Source organism: Sebastes umbrosus, chromosome 19, assembly GCF_015220745.1.
Source record: "Sebastes umbrosus isolate fSebUmb1 chromosome 19, fSebUmb1.pri, whole genome shotgun sequence".
NCBI classification, from domain to species: Eukaryota; Metazoa; Chordata; class Actinopteri; order Perciformes; family Sebastidae; genus Sebastes; species Sebastes umbrosus.
In genome coordinates, this window is record NC_051287.1 from 17,015,724 (window position 1) to 17,035,616 (window position 19,893).

Consider the following 19,893-nt stretch of genomic DNA (forward strand, 5'->3'; position numbering starts at 1 on the left):
ATCGGTCGATGCCGAGTACCGATCCGATACCAGTGTTTAATTAATAAGCTGTATGGCTCTGTGCGTGCGTGCGTGCGTGCGTGCGTGCGTGCGTAAGTAAGTAAACCTTTATTTATATAGCACCTTTCAAAAACACACTGTTACAAAGTGCTTCACACACAAAATGAAACATCAAACAATGAAAAAACAAGGACAAAATACAATATGACACACAGAAACAATGAGAAACAGATCAAACAAAAACCAACAAACCCACATGTGGATGAGGCCTATAGAAAGGCTTGCCTATAGAGATGGGTTTTTAGAAGCTGCTTAAAACAGTCCAGAGATTCAGCAGCTCTAATAGATTGGGGGAGGTGATTCCAGAGGGTTGGGGCCAAGACAGAAAAGGCCAGATCACCTTTTGTTATGCAATTGGAGCGGGGGATGGATAAAAGGCCGAGATTAGAGGATTGAAATGGTCGACTGGTCGAATATGGAACAAGGAGATCAACTAAAGTGACTGGGATCATTCTTTTTTGTGTAAGGCAACATCATGCTTGACTTAAACATTGCTTTCCTAACTTTGTAAAAACTAAATGTAATAAATAAATACATAGATATCAATTTACCTAATTGTTCTTTATTATTTAATTAATAAATCGTACACCAGCAACTTGGTAAACATCTTCAAAATTTTATCACATCCCTTGTATTAATTCTCTTATTTATTGTTTACATTTCCCCTTCATTATAATCACCAATGAAATGTGGGAAAAGGCATGGTCATAATTCAAGCAGTCCTACCTCGAAGAAGTTTGAATGGAAAACTAGTATGCATGCACATCTCATGTCCTTTAATAATCAGTTGCACACAAAGAACAGACAGAGAAAAAAAATAAGAGACTAAAGCAATCAGAACTTGTTCAGCTTGTTTTTCATGATGTGACTCGAAGGGATTAGCCTACTGTGCCCCTGATACCTATTGAATTTCAAAGAATGCAACATACTGGCAGTATTATGCAATTAACCAAATGACCCTTTAATCATGTCATCTATCTATTTCTATCATGACAGAAATAGGAAAATCTGATGGCTCATTTCAACCGATCATACACTGGAGCCATTTATACAGATGTGACTGTGATTATATATAAATGCATGTATAACGATGGTACAGTGATAAACTAATACATATTTGCCAATGACCCTATCTTCTTTAATCTCCAGAGTTTCCCAGCGGGTATATGAAGAAGAGTCATTAAACATATGGGTTATAGGTTAATTGGGTGTCTATGATGCCTCTAACAGAATCCAAATAAGATTGATCGAAGTGTCATGTTTGTATGTTGACTTCTATATATGATTGCATACGGAAATAAAGGTTAAGTGCAAAGGAAAGGATGGTAGATAATAGATGCAACGGATAGTAACCAACACTTACATTATTATGTGCTGTGAAATATATCTAATTTGTGTCAGTGTCCAGCATTATGTAATCTGCGTAATGACCATTTAATCAACTTTTAATTCCTCTGAGCATGCAGGCAACCTTCCAAGGGCTCTTTTACGGCTGGAGGACATCTGGGTGAACATTGAGTGATGGGAGAAAAATAGAGGCCCTATATTATTAAGGCAGAGGAGGAGAAGAAGAAGGCTGCTAAGGGGAAGATATCGAGGTCGACACGGAGAATGGTGACATGTCTAAAGTAGCCAAAATGATGGGATCACTATAATCTGTTAAAAACACACCAGCTGCAATCATGGAAAAAACTCACAAAAGCCAGACTTAGCCATCAGTAAAACAGGTTTCTTTATTTATTTGTGTAAAGGCCAAGATGTAAATCCCTAAGTGTGAAATGTCAAGACGTCTGCTTTACTTTATTCCAATCTTTTACTTCCCCTTTGTATTGATCATAGACACATTGACCTACTATATGGATTTCTTACCTCAGCTTGGCCCAGTAGAGTTCCTCATTTAGGATGTCATCCATAATGTAAGTTGGTTTTGAACAGGCATAGCAGTAGCGATCGCAGAGACTGGTTCATAATTAATCTCTAATTTCATACCTGCAATATCACTGTATATGTTACAGTAATATAAACCTGGCCACCTGCTTCACTGTCCTTCAATCCTGCTATAAGTGCAGAACTAATCATAATGGGTCTCTCAGAGAGGCTAAATCCAATGTACAGTAAGGTATATTTGTTTCTATTTGGCTGAATGAGTCGATGCATTTCTGACAAATACAGCTGAATTAATTAGCATAGTGTGTCCTTGAGAAGTACGTTTGTTTAGAGTTTAGTGCAGATGATAATTGTGTTCATAATTTAACATTACAACTATAGCAAAAAAAAAAACGTTGATATGAATTCATATCACAAAATTCCAGCATGAGTTTCATATAGTTCAACTGATGGGTGTATGGCAGGGACTATGAAGCTTTAGCTGTAAATAACACATCCTAGTGTCAAAATTGTCATTTTACAAATTTCAATCCTGATGGCCTTTACAGATTCCTCTTACACACATGAATACAAGACAGTTAATCTGTGCAGAAGGTAAAACACAAGCATTTAAAACACTTTCTGTATACTGAAGTACCAGAGGAGGGCGGTAGAGGACTGCAAAAGAGGGCATCTATGGCATCGTTATCACATTGTTCACCCTTTTTAAGCACTGGTTGGAAATTGTCATGGAAACGAGTCATTATGTCAGTATTTAATTTAATTATTTTAATATTTTGGATGTTAACTTTTCTTAAACATGGAATAACATATGACAATATTCACTTAGGAAATGTCATTTAATCATTGACAGTATCATAAAATAAAGTTTACCTGTGAACAGTGGCTGAAGACTTTTTAGGAATCCAATTTTCAGATGTTTTGACACTCAGCGGGAGGACGAGTAAGATCCCATTGAAACATCCCACTCTTGCTTGCAATCTGATCTTCAATCTTGTATCTTCACTGATATCAAGTGAGATGGCAGCCAGTTACTGTATAATACTGGTGCAGTACATTGTCCAACAAGTACTGGTGCATGCTATCATGAATTAGTCATAGTGGTTTTCCTGAGCCAAGAATCCGGCTACATTCACAGAGTGCTGTGCAGGTCTGCACGATGACGCACTGCTGACAGCAGACAGCTATAGTTTAATCTACTACTCTTCAGTGTGTTTCACTGCGTCAGAAAGTTTGGCAAAACTGGGCAGTTGGTGTATTTTGCTGTAAGCAGTCCACCAGCCACCATCACAGGTGTCCACTCTGCAGGGGTTTGCTCTGGTTTTTAATATTTTAGCTCTGCAATGTGGCTCACTCAGAATGATTGATTGGTTCTTCCTGGCCCAAATTAAGTCTCTGCTGTTGACAGCTGGTGCAAAGGCCTTCAACAGGTACTCGCTCTAGTTAGAGAAGAGATATAGAGGACTCTATAGCTAGCAGTGTCCCAATATACCTGTACCACACTGTATACAAACTTAAGTTGTCTATTAAATTACAGTTTAAATGGAACATCATAACACACAATATATAACACATTACCTCCAACTTCTGTATCTGTCATTACCAGAAAAAAATAAATAAATCAGTATCACGTTATAACATGATAAGCTTACTGTTATAACAAGATGTTTTTCACGTTACAACGATATTTTCACGTTATTACAACATACAAGAAACCTTTCTTGTTTTAACAATATTCATCTTGTTATAACTTTTCATATTAAAACGTGTTAACTTATTGTTAGAACATAAAATGTTATAATGTGATCATCCTTTAAATTGTTAAAACGTGAACAATGACAATATACTAAGTTATAACGCACAATGTTTAACATTATAACAATATAAGTGATGATCACGTTATAACGTAAAACATTTTATTTTATAAAAATAAGTTATCATTTTTTAACGTGAAAAATGTCACGTTATAACAAAATAAACAGTATATTGTAAAAACAAGAAAAGTTTCCTGCTATAACATGATAAGTTTTTATGTTGCAATAATGTAAAATATATTTTGTTATAACTTGAAAAACATCTTGTTATAATGTGATACTGATCAGTTTTTTTCTGGTGTGGCAGCAATGCGCTGTCGTATAATTAGACATTCATGCACACTAACACATCCACAGTTACTACTCACGCGCACACATATACCTATCACAATTCATCACGTCCATGCAAGGGCACAATGACCTGTTTTTATCAGGGCACACTGTGTTATGCATTTTAGCCGTGTTTAACCGTGCTAATGATCACTCAAGGACATCTATTCATATGGAAAGCACATAAGCTTACAAAGTAATGTTATAATGTTTGCTTTATTAGACTATTTAATTATATATTTTGTTGCAGTATATCAATTTATTCCGTATCTGAAATAAAATGAATGAAGGGTACCTTGTGTGTGTGTGTGTTTGTGTACATGCTTTGTGGGGACATTATCACATGGAGACATTACGGGGACTCATCTTAAAAACATGGTCCCCACAAGGTGAGGTCAGCCATTTAGGCCTCCGTTGAATGGACAGCCAATAGGAACGCTCTCTCTCTCTGAAATTACCTTTAATTGGCCATGAGGAGGCGCAGAAGAATTACAATACGCTGAAAGATTATTATGGATTTTTTGCCCAATGACACCAAACATATTCAGCCTACCCTCGCTTTAATGTGCAAAACATGTTCTTTTGTATACATATTGTTTTCTTTATAGCCAAATTTGCTTGTTTGTCCTTATTGTAAACCACTTTCAACTACATGCCTTGTGTATTTGTAATCTCGTTTTACTATGAAGAACTTAATCTACTTGACCGAAGGCCAGAGGGCAGCTGCCTCCTCCAAGGCCACTCCTTCCCACTTAGCTAATATCAAGTGTTATGGCTCTGTGCCCTGCTCATCTGTCCAGCCTAACATCAAGCCATATACTACCCATTTGGTGAGGGAGTTGCACAGCTGAACGGTGGCCAACTTCTTCACGTAGATGGATAGCTACATGTCTTGCCATGAAGGTCACCGCTTTTTCAAACCCATCTCCGCGCCGAAATGAACTTTTAAGACTTGATCAGCATAATAGTTTTGTCTGCACACTGCATTGCTATGCTCAAGCGTGTGATCCCCGCCAATAGGTCATGCCAGATAATTAAACTGAGAAGCTGAGGGAAATTCAATACACCCTATTACAACTGAGGGCTCCTTGGACTCAGGGGAGACTTTGGTATTCATAGACTGAACGTAAAGCTTTTCTAAAAACGTCAAGTAGCTCCCACTGGAAACACATGTATCAGTATTGACACACGCATCAGTGTTGACTGACAGCGGTGTCACATTATAGCTCAGTAACATATTGCAGGAGCCGAATGAAGGAACACCCTATGAAACGCTTTCAAAACTGCTGATCATTCTTGTCAACCCTTAAGTATTTTCAATGACTATGAAGCTATTAAGTGACTCGGTCTTTTCATTCATACGTTTTTAGAAATACTTCTACATTACAAGGACATTCCGCGTGTCAGGTGGATGCATTTTAGCAACTTTTGCATGTCATTTTGTACGCCACGCAACAAGATGACTGTATGGTCCGCAGTTAAGTTTAGGCAACAAAACCACTGAATTAGTTTTAGGCAACAAAACCACTTAGTTAGGTTTCGGAAAAATGTCATGGTTGGGCTTAAAATAAGTACAATACGAATGGAAACAACGTATCATGAGTACATAAAACACGTCACAAACGTCACTAAAAAACACCAGCCTCCTGGTTGAAAGTCCTGTGTTTGTTGGACCCATCCACCATACACTAAAGAAAACATACGTCTTAATATTATTTTCCATTTCAGCCCTTAATGCTACACACTCTCCCTTTAAGATTATTATAACCCCGAACTGTGGATACTATTCACATGCTTGCACATCTCGAAGTTGTTAACATGCAAAGCAGCACATCCTTGTTTGTTCGGAATGCTTTAATGAGTCACGTTCAACTTGTTACCTGTTGGATAATAAATGAGAACAGTAGGCTTTAGAAAGTCATGTGTTTTTATCTCAACCGGATTAAGGGCCTCGGGGCCTTTTCACAGTCGTCACCTGATAAAAATGTGTCGGTCTATTCACCAGAGAAAGGCCAGACAGACAATCCAGCGAGATCAGGAGAGTCTCTGCACTGTATTTCGCTCTTTTTAAAATTCTGTTGCTCACTTTGCCTTTGTGTCATAATAACATCAACCTGAGTATCCACTCTACTCTTCAGAGTTACTGTAGCAGAATAATGATGAATTTACTGACATTTCGAAAGACAAAAATTGGAAGGAAATCATCACATACTTACATTTTGTATTTGTGCTTTGGGGACCCTCATGACATTTCAGCTTCGTACATTGCTTATACCCTGTGTCTATTTTTGCAGTCCATATATCTTCCGTCAAGGTGAACCTTCCTGTGTCCAACACTGTCACTGTGTCCCACCAGACATCAAGAGTGCAGGCGATGCTTCTGCTCAAACTTTGACCAGTTTGAGCAGAAACGATCGGGTGCACCCTTCCTTCCTGCTGAATTCCCCGGCTTGTGTGGGCAAGAGTTGAATTCAATATGACCTTTTGAGGAATGTGACGGCAGAGGGCTGCCAAAGAGAGAGAGAGAGAGCCCGGTCTGACAAGTCTGCCAAATGATCCTCTCGCCATGCAAGCTTGAACCGGCTCCTTCTGCGGACCCTCCCCTCAACCTCACTGCCATGCGTCAACTCGGAGACGGGCTGGTTGACAGCATCACTTCTCCACAGCGTGGTGACTGTGGGAACTTTTGGTGCATGGACACACACAATTACATAGAAACACTGTTTAACAAAGGACTACCCGTCAGCTCTTCTTCACAGGCTGTTGGCATTGTATTTCATGTGGTACTGTGGTATTGTGGTGAGTTTGTGAGGTTGGCATCTGTCTGTTAAAGGAACAGTGTGTAACATTTTGCTGGATCTATTGGCAAAAACGGAATATTCATAACTATGTTTTCAAAAACTAAGAATCGTTGTGTTTTCGTTAGCTTAGAATGAGTCCTTCATATCTACATAGGGAGGCGGGTCCTCTTCACGGAGTCCACCGTGTTGCTCCGCCATGTTTCTACAGTAGCCCAGAACCGACAAACCAAACACTGGCTCTAGAGAGAGCCTTTTTGCGTTTTTACGTTACCTGAAGGCCACTGTAGTTCTCCGACACACTTGTGAAACTGAGGTAACGTGAGCCGCAGAGTGCAAAACCGTGGCACCGCCAGCCATCGTCTGACTTCCGTTGCTCCTAAAGTAGTGTTCTTATAGTAAGTATAGCCTCTGAGCGTTAATGCAGTTTTGCATTCGGTGGCTCACCTTACTGCAGTCTTGGAAAGGGAGAAATGAGTGAAGGGGTACCCAGTTGGTTGCAATCTGCAACCACAACACTAGATGCTGCCAAATCCTACACACTGTCTCTTTAAAAGGCCACAGACATCTGATGTAAATTGTTGTTGTTGTAGAAACCTTTCCTCGTGTTTGCGGTCAATTATTTTGTAATTAAAAGAATAATCTACTGCAGGTATTTACTAACCACAGCAGTCCAAGTTTTTGTTTGCCTGTTCATCGTTAGTATATTGTTCTGCTAAAACACAAACCTCATCATCAGAGCTGTGGCAGTGGTTTCATCGAAAGTTCCACCCAGATGTTCATTGCATAACGTGATGATTATGGCTCATTTTTCATCAATTTCTTATAGGATAAAAGTAAAAAAGCCTAATATATAATAGTATTTGTATATTTTGTGTGTGCATCTCTACTTTAATCAGTTGGGATTTTGCTGTAGGCCCCCAAACCACAAAACAGTCACAGTTCAGGGCCTCAGGAGACAGAGAAGTCTTAATTTTAATGATGCAAACCTGCCCGGCTGGAAATGTTTCACACAGTTGTTAGACAGCAGTGCCATTAAAGACCAAGTCAGGCTGTGATGTATTAATTAAATTCAGTGAAATGTGGAACTGCTGATAAAAATAAAAAGAGGTTCTTGAAAAAGCAGTAACTTTAAATTGAATAGTTCTATTAAAAAAATACAATTTGTATATAAATACCTGCAAATAATTCACACAATTGGGTTAGCAGCTCAAATAAGGATCAGTTGGACAAACTGCTGAAAAATGACCCGTCGCGCTGCATTCACCCCCGGAGAGCAGGTGATCTCCCGGTGGCCGCCGAGCCACACCAGTTAATTAACCCCACTCGAGTGTGTCAAGACGAGGGAAGAGAAATCGCTGCTCTTAGTGGTGTCACACCCTCGGCCTGCAAGGCGTGACAAAAGGGAGACGCGGGGAGAATAACAATGGATTCGTTTTAAACTAACATGATAATAAATTACGAGAATTCTAGAGAAGTATATTGAAAAGCACAACGGCACTGCAACCTATTACAACACAATGTGTTTGTGTGCATGTAATCTCGGGATGCAGAATGGAAAACATAATTGTAAACAGAATAATGAACAATCAAGCCAGAGGGTTGTTACAACAGAAATAATGGTTGACGCTTTTTTAAACTTATTTTACCTCAAAACAGTTTGAAGTTTGGTTTGTGTGCACTCTTGTATAGAGGTCATTTGTAGCCTCTTGGTTAATATAATTGCTTTCATTTTAAAAGTCTGTGACTGACATGGAGTTCTTGTGGTACGCAATGTTCCCGAGCACAGTTGTTTACCCCCTACAGCTCACTTTGATCTCCAACTAAGCAGTATCTGAGCTTTTGAATATCTTTTTTTTCAAATCAGGTGGCATTACTTCTCTGATGTACTCTCCTGAAAAAAGTGCGGGTATATACAGTATAATCCCATCTGCTCATAAAGCCACTTAGAGTGAGCGAGTGTGTGATTGACATGATGCGGTTTGCATTCCCGATGAACAGCAATGACCGTTACAAGAGGAAAACATCAGAGAGACGGAGAGCAGAGCTCCCAGTCGGCGTCTGCAAGCTGTCATGTTATACCTTCATCTGCCTTCAAGGCCGGGCTCCTTTTCAATGACGCTAAATAATTACACACTCACTCCCACGCAGCCCGCAAAATACTCCTTACAAATTCAATGTGACAACGCTTAGCCATTCATATACTTTTATTTTTCTACAAAAATATTTTACATTAGAAAACACACCTTGAAATATACACCGTCCGCTTGGTTTTTGAAGTAACCGTGGAACATCTCAACTCAAATATATCTGTGTCTATATATTTAAATTTGTAGGTAAATATATCGGCGAGAATAAATCCAGATGTGATGACGACGTCACCGGATGGCGTCCAGCGGTGAGGGAAAAAAAGGCTCTGTGAAGTATAATCTGATCAAAAGCAATTATGGAATCACAATCTGTCATTATTTATTACCAAAAATACAATAATGCCTCTGATAATGGCAGGGAATGCTTTCTGTACCAGGGTTGGGAGATTAAATGAGCAGCAGATCCTCAAAGAGCGTGGGAGTACAGGATAAGCTAGGATAATGGCGTTAAGCAACACTGAGGAACTAGATTTTAACTTTCTGCCTTACAGGAAGTCTTCATTTGTCCTACTTCCCGCAGCACAGGGTGCCCTTTTCTTCATGGTGTTCACCCGTCTACCTGTTTACAGCCCTGGGTGCCATTCATCTACCTGTCTACATCCCAGCATGCCATTTATTTGTCTTCCTGTCAGCATCCCATGGGGGCCATTCATCTGTAAACCTAACTATCTATCTCCACTACATTCCAGGGTACTTTTCACCTGTCTGCCTAGATACATGCCGGCGTGTCAGTCACCTGTCAGCGAGCAGCCTGGCAGGAAGCTCTAACTTGCCAGGCACTATTTAAAGGAAGAGTGTGTGTAACATTCTGGGGGATGTTTCCGATAGTGTATAATCACCTGAAAAACTAAGAATCGTTGTGTTTTCGTTAGCTTAGAATGAGCCCTTCATATCTACATGGGGGAGCGGGTCCTCTTCACGGTGTCCGCCATGTTGCTCCGTCATGTTTCTACATGGAACGGACAAACCAAACACTGGCTTTAGAGAGAGCTTTTTGCGTTTTTACGTTACCTGAAGGCCACCGTAGTTCTCCGACACGCCTTTGAAACTGTGGTAACATGAGCCGCAGAGTGCAAAACCGAGGTACCGCCAACTGTCGTCTGACTTCCGTTGCTCATAAAGTAGTGTTATCATGGTTAAGGATGGCCTCTAAGCGAGGCGAACGGCATTACCACGCTTTTGCACTCGACAGCTCACGTTACCTCAGTCTTGGAAAGGAAAGAGCGAGCGGAGGGGTACTCAGTTGGTTGCAATTTGCAACCACACCACTACATGTCGCCAAATCCTACACATTTTACCTTTAAAGCAATAGTTCGACATCTTGGGAATCACACATTTTTTTTTTGCTTTGTGGCTGAGAGTTAGATGAGAAGACCATCTAATATCTGTATCTGAATATCTGGATATCATTCTCATGTATGTGAGGTAACTAAAAGGCTACAGCCAGGGCCTAGTTAGCTTAGCTTAGCATTAAGACTGGAAACAGGGAAACTGGTTTGCCGCTGTAGCTTAATATTTCTCTTGGCCAGACAGAGAATAAGCCAATTTAATTTCCCAAATTGTCAAACTATTCCTTATAAGATACAAATATACCTTTAAATCAATTCACCTGTCCAACTATTAACATCTCAGGATACCATTCAGCTGCTAGAAATCTACATTCCTGGATGCCATTCATTATTGTTGTAAACTTATTCTACATGAAAAAAGTAATTATTATGGGTGCTGTTGGAGTACTGTTGTATTTCACGTGAACATATTTCTGAACACTCGATTAGCTTCGTTGCAAAGATGAGATACTTTAACCATTCGAGAAGAAACTAAGAGATAGAACTTATGGTTCTGTGAAACTCAATGTGTTAAGCACGGTACTAGCAATGTCATTGTCAAGTGGATTGATGCCCACTAGATATACCCTAGTATGATTATATGACAACTGTATGTACTACCCATACTGCAAGGCGCTTTAGATGACCATCAAATGGCATGTGAAATAAATAACAGCGAAAATAATAGCAAAAACATACCAATTGATATTTATATGAACAAAATGTTCCAGTTTGTATTAAGTGTCCACTGGCCCTCCACCAAAGCGTCTCTTTCTTGCACCCGACTTGAGAACTTTGTCCCGTGCTTTGGCATCATAGCAGTTCAGAGCGGAGGGCTAGCGAGAGCGTCCAGAGAGGTGGCAGCAGCCACAGGGGTGACGGGGAGGGGCGGGCGCCTAAAGGCGAGGCGGTGTCCGAGGTGCAGGAGCACACCTCGTATCCGTTCTCTGCGTGGTCCGGTTGATGGTGCACGTTGACTCTCGTCTCCGTGCTTTTGGACTCCGTGTCCGGAGAGTCCGACTGCATTTCGGTGCACAGCAGCCAGTCTTTAGCGATGAGGCGGGGGTACCCGGCCTCCGCCTCCATGTCGCTGCTCGGCACTCGCCAGTAGTCCTTCCCCTTGAAGAAATAGGACGAGCCTTCAAAGAGAGAGAGAGAGGGAGAGAGGGTTGGTATTAGTTTGAAATAGAGTGAAATACCAGAACAGAACACAGGATAGAATAAAACTTCACTAGAAGTGAACAACTTCGCACACAAGGATTCAAATTAAGTATTAAAGAGGACCTTTTGTGCCTTTTCCCCTTTCCTTTAGTGTGCTATATAGTTTTTTTTATGCATGTAAACGGTCTGCAAAGTTAAAAAAAAAAAAAAAAATTCTAGGCCAAAGGGAGTTACTCTCCCCCACAGAAACACTGCTCCTGAACTGCCTGAAACACCTTGCTTGAAGTACTGCCTTTTCTTCTGTAACGTGGTGATGTCATCAAGTAACACATTTACATAATACCTGCCTAGCGGCTAGTTTGGCACGTCCTGAAACAAAGCTAGTTAGAACGCAGCTGGAGCGGAGTCTGAAGAGTTTGGTTCGGTTGACCAATCACAACAGAGTGGACCAGCTGACCAATCAGAGCAGACTGGGCTTTACGGGAGGAGGGTCGGGGGCAGGAGCTTAAACAGAGTGTTTCAGACAGAGGGTGAAAAGTGGTGCTGCAGCACAGCCGCTATGAGAAAAATAAAGCGTTTTTTTAACATTAAAGCTGGTAAACATGTTGTAGTAGAAACCTAAAATACAACTATGCATCTAAAAATGAGCACAATAGGTCCTCTTTAAAATACAGAAAACAAATATTAGCAGGGCTATTGAGAAGGACAAATGCATAACTTAACAATATGAATGTTCTTTTGCTGCTTCTTCTTCCTATAAGTTTGGTTCCCCTCCAGCATTGTTCTCATCATAACATTTCTCTCCTCCTTTCAGCATTTTCTTATCCACCCCATAAACCTCAATCGTGGCCTTTCCGTACCACTCTTATCACTCACCGTTCACCATGAGTCGTCATCACGTCTTCATTTTTCTCTCCTCCTCCTCCCCCCTCTATCTCACTGTTCTCTCTATATCCTAGGCGTGTGGTAGCAGCCTAAAGGCAGATAACGGCTTTGATGTGGCTCCAGTTCCCTGGCCCAAAGGTGTGTGTATATGTGAATTTGCTTGTATATATATATATATAAATATACATACATGCATTTTTTATGTGTCTTTCCATATAATTGGGGATTTTGTCAGGGTTGTCCCCTCTTTTGCTTTTGGCCTGTACCCACACACACATCAAAGAGCTTGGAGCAGGACCTCTGTAGCTGGCAAAAGCTCAGACACAACACAGACCTCTATAAACACCTAACAGGGAAAAGAGCTTCAGCTGGGAGTTGCTGCGGGGGGGGGGAAAAGAGGTGACGTTGCTTGCTCCCATTGAGAGTGTAGCCTGAAATAAGGATGGAGTACCTGCTGCTAATTAGTTGTTTGTGTGCCAGTTTTGAACCTCTACAAGTGCTTTATCAAAGCCTAATCTGTATAGCCAACTGGTGGAGGCATTCCTTAATGGGGGGGATTTGCTCGATAGAGGCTGCCAAAACAATGCCAGTTAAAGCAAACATTATTAATCCCTGTGGGAAGGCAATATGTCCTCAGCATCTGACCTATTGTAATTGCTCAGGAACAGCCGGCGACCTTTCTCCAGCACCGGGGGACCGACTCCAGATCTAAGGCCCTTGGTCTAGTCAAAGGAAAATGCCTGAACCAAGCAGATATAATAATTTTAAAGTGTAATTTTCTTAGACAGAATTACCATAATTTACGATATTATCTCTGAGACTGTTCAGTTATAAAATGGAGTTATTACAGTACCCCTTAAACTTAGATTTATATCACAACATATCTCTTTTTGAGTCTCAGGCACATTTTTCTATATATGTACCTCTCAAAGTCTCTTATTACTATAACCAGTCTAATAACCTCAGTAACTAGTGAACTTTACATCCTCTTCCCTTATTAGGGAGAATGGGAAACAACCACATGTTGCTTGGAATGCCATAACACCATGCAAAGAGTGGTTACAACCACGCACGATAGGGCTCATTTTGCTCTTACAGGTGGAGCACCACCTAAATTAAGAATTCCAATATGTTATTTCCATGTCCTATAAAAGTTCAATCAATATTTGTGAACATGAGCTACTCTCTCTCTCTCTCTAAAAAGCCAGAAACCAGAGAAGTAAGTCTCAAACTTGTGATGTCATAGGGTATAAAGTCTGGAGCTGCTCCATAGACAATGAATGGGAGGCTGATTTTGTGGACCCACAGAACGTTTGTTTTCATTTTTATACCCACATGAGCTTTATTCTATTGTATTGTTTCAGTTGTGAAACAGAAAATGTTCCAATATACTCAGAACGTCCCCCTGGGTGCTCTCAGTGTCATCTAGAACAGGGGTTCTCAACCAGTGTGCCGCGGCACCAATATAGAACCAATATCCCTCTCTGTCAACACGGAAGGTGTGCCTCGGAAATGTTTTGACAATCACAAGTGTGCCTTCAGTTGCAAAAGGTTGAGAACCCCTGATCTAGAACATCTCTCCCCATTCATTGTCTATGGAGCAGTTCCACACCACACAGAACAGTTTGAGTTTTAACATGCTAATTTTGGGATTTGGGAGAGAGTTGTTCATGTTTACTAATATTTTCTGGACTGTCTTAGACCATAGGAATAACATGTATGAATTTTGAAAATGGGCATAGTTCATCCATAGGTGCAGTTTGAACTTTAAGGTTGGGGGTTCACAAAACAAAATCTAGAGGGAATGTGATGTGTACAACACAGTGAGGAACACCGAGTCCTAACTGGATGTGACGTCAACGATAAAATCCATTTGATTGTATTGTTTTCTATTGGAATGTCCTACCTGTCCGTTGTCAACAAGGACGAGGAACGGCTGATTTATGAAGTTGAAACGAGGAGTTATCTGTACGATACCTCCTCATTTCACTACAACAACCTAAATACGATGACAGCTATAGCTGGAGGGAGATTGCCAGGAGATCGCCTGAAAGTTTACTTGCTGTTGGCTATATTGTAAGTCATTTCCAGTAAATACCTCAATATTAAAAGTGTGCTTTCTGGTTAAAATTTTACAAACGTTGGAAGGTAGCAAGTACTACTCACCCCCATCTTTTAAGTGGTTACGTCTCTAGTCTGATCTCGACCGCGCAGCTGATAGGTACGTGGTTTGTTTACATGACGTGAACCAACGCAAACTGCGCCTGTGAGGTTCTCCTTTAAGGCTACGATGTGTCATATAACACCAGTTGGTTCATGTGCAAGTCTAACTTAAACAGTGGACCTAACGCTGGCATCCTACTGGGACTGACAGGGTTAAACTGGATTTATACAGAACATGTAATTTACACCCATATGATGAAGCTGAATGATTTTTTGTATTTTTGGATTCTCAAAGCAATGAAAGAATATGTCTTTTGTGTGGATATGTCCATTATGGTTGATATAATTAAAGCCTTTGATTGACAGTATAACAGCTGCCTCATTGATTAACTTTATATTTTGTGACTCATTAAGTCTATTATACTTTTATCCTCCTACATGTATGCTGCACAGTGATTAAATCAAGTTATGAAACAGGCTCTCAGTTCCTACCTATATTTAGCCAAGAAGTGTAAATCTCAGTGAGTTTAATTAATTAGTGTTTCAAGTGTATAGGCTGCAGACGTACGTGTCATACACACTGTCAAAATACATTTAAAAAGAAAAAAAAAGTTCTGTTTATACAGTGTAGTTGTAAGTGGCACATTTATTTTTATTTTTTTAATTATTAATATTGCAATTAATTTGTCAACACGCACTAATAATCACTCTTCATAATGGGCCGTGTCACGCTAACGCCACACATAATTACACAGGGCCAGCTGTGAGCTCACACACACACGCAGATTTTCACTGTCACGCGTAGGGCCTATATGCTTGGGTTTTATAGAAGCCACTATAGACATTTTATAGGAGGTAAAACACCAAGATGTTTTACAGGCACAGATGCACATAGTCTGTAAAGATTACTGACATGGCAGATTCAGGTGCGACATGCTCCGATAATGACCACATTACCACACCTCCTCCTATAAAGCCATAGACAGAGAACGAAGAGGTGTAAAGAGAAGGTTAGGAGGAGGTTTTAAAAGGGAGGTGAAGGAGAGAGATAGGAACGGAGGAACACGCACGCATCGACACACACACTAATCGAATAATATAAATATGCATTTGAGCTAATACGTTTAATTGGTGTATCAGTTGTTAATTTAAATTGTTGCGTGTGAATATCACCTTGGGCTTTCTTTAACGATCGGTCCAATTCATATTGACGAGTTGGACATTATTTGTACATGGAAGGAAATTACAAAAGACATAAATGTGAGGTAAACATATTTTTTTACGAGGCAATGTTCAGTACTAATTCTGCTACTTTGATTGTTCCTATTATCATTATATTGACATTCAGGAATATTCTATGGATGTTACTTGTACTAGACTGAACTACTTCCTTCCAACCACCTCAGCTTGTTAATCAGAAACATTCCACAAAGGCAGGTAAAACATTGAGTCATAGCTCTGAGACCTGATATTAAAGAGGACCAATTATGCTTTTGTGCTTTTTCCCTCTCCTTTAAAGTGTTATACAGTTTTTTTTTGTGAATGTAAAAGGTCTGCACAGCCCAAAGTCCACTGCTCCTGAACTGCCTGAAACGCCTTGCTTGAAGTCCCGCCTTTTCTTCCGTAACGTGGTGATGTCACCAAGTTATACATTTGCATAATACCTGCCTAGCGGCTAGTTTGGCACGCCCTCAAACAAAGCTAGTTAGAGCGGAGCTGGAGCGTAGTCCGTAGAGTTTGGTTCGGTTGACCAATCACAACAGAGTGGGCCAGCTGACCAATCAGAGCAGACTGGGCGGCTGGGGGGGACAGGAGCTCAAACAGAGCGTTTCAGACAGAGGGTGAAACGAGGTGCTGCAGCACAGCCGGTATGAGAAAAATAAAGCGTTTTTTTTTTAACATTAAAGCATGTAAACATGTTCTAGTAGAAACCCAAAATACAAGTATGCACCTGAAAATTAGCATAATAGGTCCTCTTTAATATCCTGCTGAGCCACTCTGTTTGTGTGACACAGATACAAACATCCATCTAAATCAGTAACATTACTGCACATGTATTGCTTCCAGTGGGTCAAATAGTGGATCACAAAACCCAAATAACATTAATAGTCTTCATGCTGCGTATGCAAGTGCTTTGGAACACTTAAAGTGAACTTTATGGAGCTAAACTGATTGATCTAAGATCATAATTGGCTGATTTATGTGTGAAAGGTCATCGGTGACGGGGTTTTTCAAGGTACAGTTACTTGCTGGGTCAGTGGTTGACCATTATGTCATAAAAAGCCATGAGGCAATTTGCGGCAGTTCACGGAGACACTCTCAGAAAGAAAGAAGTCTTTGCTGTGGTCACCGAGAGCCACAATCAGCTCAGATACTGCCGGCTGCAGTCTGAGTGACGACAGTTCTCGCACATTTAAGTTTAACAAACAGCTCAGGCTGAAAGGGGGAGATAAGCAGAGACAACTTTGGGAGCCTGATAAAACACCTGTCATTCCCAGCGGAGCTGCAAAGGAGCAGACACACCTTTGTCGAGAAATACCAAAGCTGAGGTTCAGCATAGGGAGGAGGAAAACAGTGGTTTGAGTATACTGTCATATGTTAGTGCCTGTACTCTAATGATCATTTTCATTTTTGTGTGCAATACACAAAGGATCACATTATTGAGTTGCATGATTAAATCGGTGGCTGTGAATGCACATTTGTAATGTGATTGGTTTTGGGAGTATTGTATGGCTCACAACATGTATTTACACATCCAGCAACTCTCCACAAACTCCTGAAAGAAACATCTACATCTGTAGCAGCTAAATGCTCCACTATGTTCACCAGCTAACTGTGTCTGTCTGTCATCTGGTGCTAGGCAGGTAGTGTAGTGAATTTGTGTAGAGCTTTTTACACTGAAAAACAGTTGCCTGCTGTGTCCGAAAATGAGCTTGGTGAGAGCTGTGAGTGTGAATCAAACAGTAAAGTTGTGAAACCAAAACAGCGTGCTAAAATATGCTAAAATGCTACATACAGCAGAGTGGATGGGGAACTGCAGGATCTGATGATATATTCTCTGTGTTAGTCACTAACAAACAGAGTGACACTTTTCATGTTACAAGTTGACATTTGATCCATTGTTGATATGAAATATTGATTCGTACAGCTTTTAGATCTGGCAAATACATTTCTGCATGGGTAATTCATGCTTCATTGAGTGCACAATTAAATGATTAATTCGCTCAGTCGCGGTATGGTTACACAATTCAACACTGACATAAGAAGTGCGGCAAAATAGGAGCAAACACATATTGCATACTCAACCTGCCAAGAAGAAAAGTACAACTAAACTAATAACAAACATAAAATACAGATGTTACTAGTGTGAATTGCTCAAATCCGTCACCATTTGCATATTTGCATGGTTGATAGGAGGTTGATGGCTGCAGGGAGGTAACTGATGCTGAGGCGGATAGAGTGAGGACCGATGCTCTGAAGCTGTACGCCAGAGGGCAGTTTGTAAAATTCAAGGCTGCCCAATAAGGGGTAAAACCGGCAGTTTCTTTCACTGGCTTTTTTCTTGCTCTGGTGCCATTCAGCACTTTAAGGGAGGACTACTTTAAGCTGACTGACTGCTCAACTGCTCAAATGACCAACTTTGCAGGAAAAGGCCGATTCGCATCAGACGATGGATCTGTAGAACCGGATCAGGATTGACTGCGAGGCATTGATTGCACCCGAGGTTAATGCACGGAGGAACGGACTTCTTGCTTAGATTAGCAATCTTGTAATCACACTTCAGCAAACGGCGTGCTCCCCGTGAATGTGACCGACTCCGCTGAGCTCGCAAGTGGCAAGCATGGATTAATAAGGGGGGAGGCCGGCTTGTGGATTCATAACACATCGACACTGCTCTCCGCTGTGTTTGCGGTGTATAGGTCAAGGCTGTTGTTGGCAAGCCGAGATGCCAGTTTTACAACCTCTCTCTGGTAGACCGACTCGGTGTCTGTAATCTAAAAAGTTTGTTGTCTGGAAAGTTGGTCCCTAAAGGCAACAGTACAGCTGTACATTCTCCATAACCACAGCCATAACCTTTTTATGGGTCACTGGTTATTTGTTATTGTGTATGTACACATCATATTTGCCAAGAGCCTACAGCATATATCTACAGTAAACAAGTTTTTGTGTGCAGTTTGTGCCTAGTGGTCACTCGTTGATCATTCGTTTCTAACCAATACCTTGCTACAGGCATTCATATGGGTATGAATATACTGTATATATATGCTCAGATATGCCAAGCTAATTATCTGCAGCCTTTAGAAGCGGAGTTGCCAGCTACTGCTGCAGGCCTCAACAACGTCCACTTCTGCCAAATTCAACACGCTGCCACATTCCACACTTCTGCCAATAACTCTTTTATTAGGCGTATATTTCATATAAATCGAGTTGTCTCCAACTCCAAGTCAAGATTACCTGAGTGACGACATTTTTTCCTTAACTTTTCACAGTTCCCTTTAGAGCCACATAAGACTTTATAAACCTGTGTTCCCATTTTGAGTGGTTTTCCATCCTCATGGAGGATTTCTGTTTGTGTTTAAAATGTGGTTTATTTAAAAAAAAGGCATTCATTTACTGAATCAAGTGCTTTAGCTGAAGTATAAATGACCAGTAAAGTAAAACTGAAGTGTTGTTTTTTATGGCTACTCACCATCAGACCACCTCATGGCGTCGTCCAGTTGTGGCGGCAGCCCCTTCCAAAGCGTGCTGTCTTTAGGGTAGCCCTGATCCATGCGCCTCAGGTGGTCATCGTAGCGCCAGTAGTGGCTGTCCTTGAAGAAGTAGGTTTTGTCGTTGTGTAGCCAAACAAAGGCCGCATCCAATCCTTCCAAGGGTAGGCCGAAGTCACTGATTGGACGAGGGTAGCCCTCCTCCACGTTGTTGTCTTTGAATACCCAGTACTTTAGACCTGAAGAGGGTGGACACAGAGGTCACAATTAAAAGGGAGAAATACCATCATTATAGTTTGGAATGTATCCACCCAGTTACTAAATCCACAAAGACAGATACAAAATAAAGTTGAAATCAGATCAGAGATATTTACCTTTGAAAAAGACTATTTTGTGGTCCCCAGGCCTCTCATACACAGCATCCACGCTGTCCAGATTTGGTGGGAGGCCCCTCCAGAAGCGATGGATCGCAGCCGGACGCAGCGACACAAGGTGCTTCTCTCTTGTTAGTCGCCAGAAGTACTTCCCTACGACAAACAGGAACAGGTTAGAGCTTGGAACTTCTTCACAATACCCCGTAGGAGTCTATTACAAAAAAAAGCTGTGTG

The 19,893-nt window shown here is 40.9% G+C and overlaps 1 protein-coding gene across 1 annotated transcript in view; it reads right to left on the reverse strand.

Moving 5' to 3' along the window:
- Positions 1-10,182: 10,182 nt before the first annotated feature.
- Positions 10,183-19,893, reverse strand: part of LOC119478426 (matrix metalloproteinase-17-like) — a 98,889-nt gene continuing 89,178 nt past the window's right edge. Inside the window, exons 8-10 of the mRNA XM_037753153.1 lie at positions 19,660-19,812; positions 19,267-19,524; positions 10,183-11,506 (exon numbers count right to left, since the gene is read on the reverse strand). Of these exons, the coding sequence (XP_037609081.1) occupies positions 11,181-11,506; positions 19,267-19,524; positions 19,660-19,812 (737 nt within the window). The 3' untranslated portion in view covers positions 10,183-11,180. The remainder of the gene's footprint in view (positions 11,507-19,266; positions 19,525-19,659; positions 19,813-19,893) is intronic.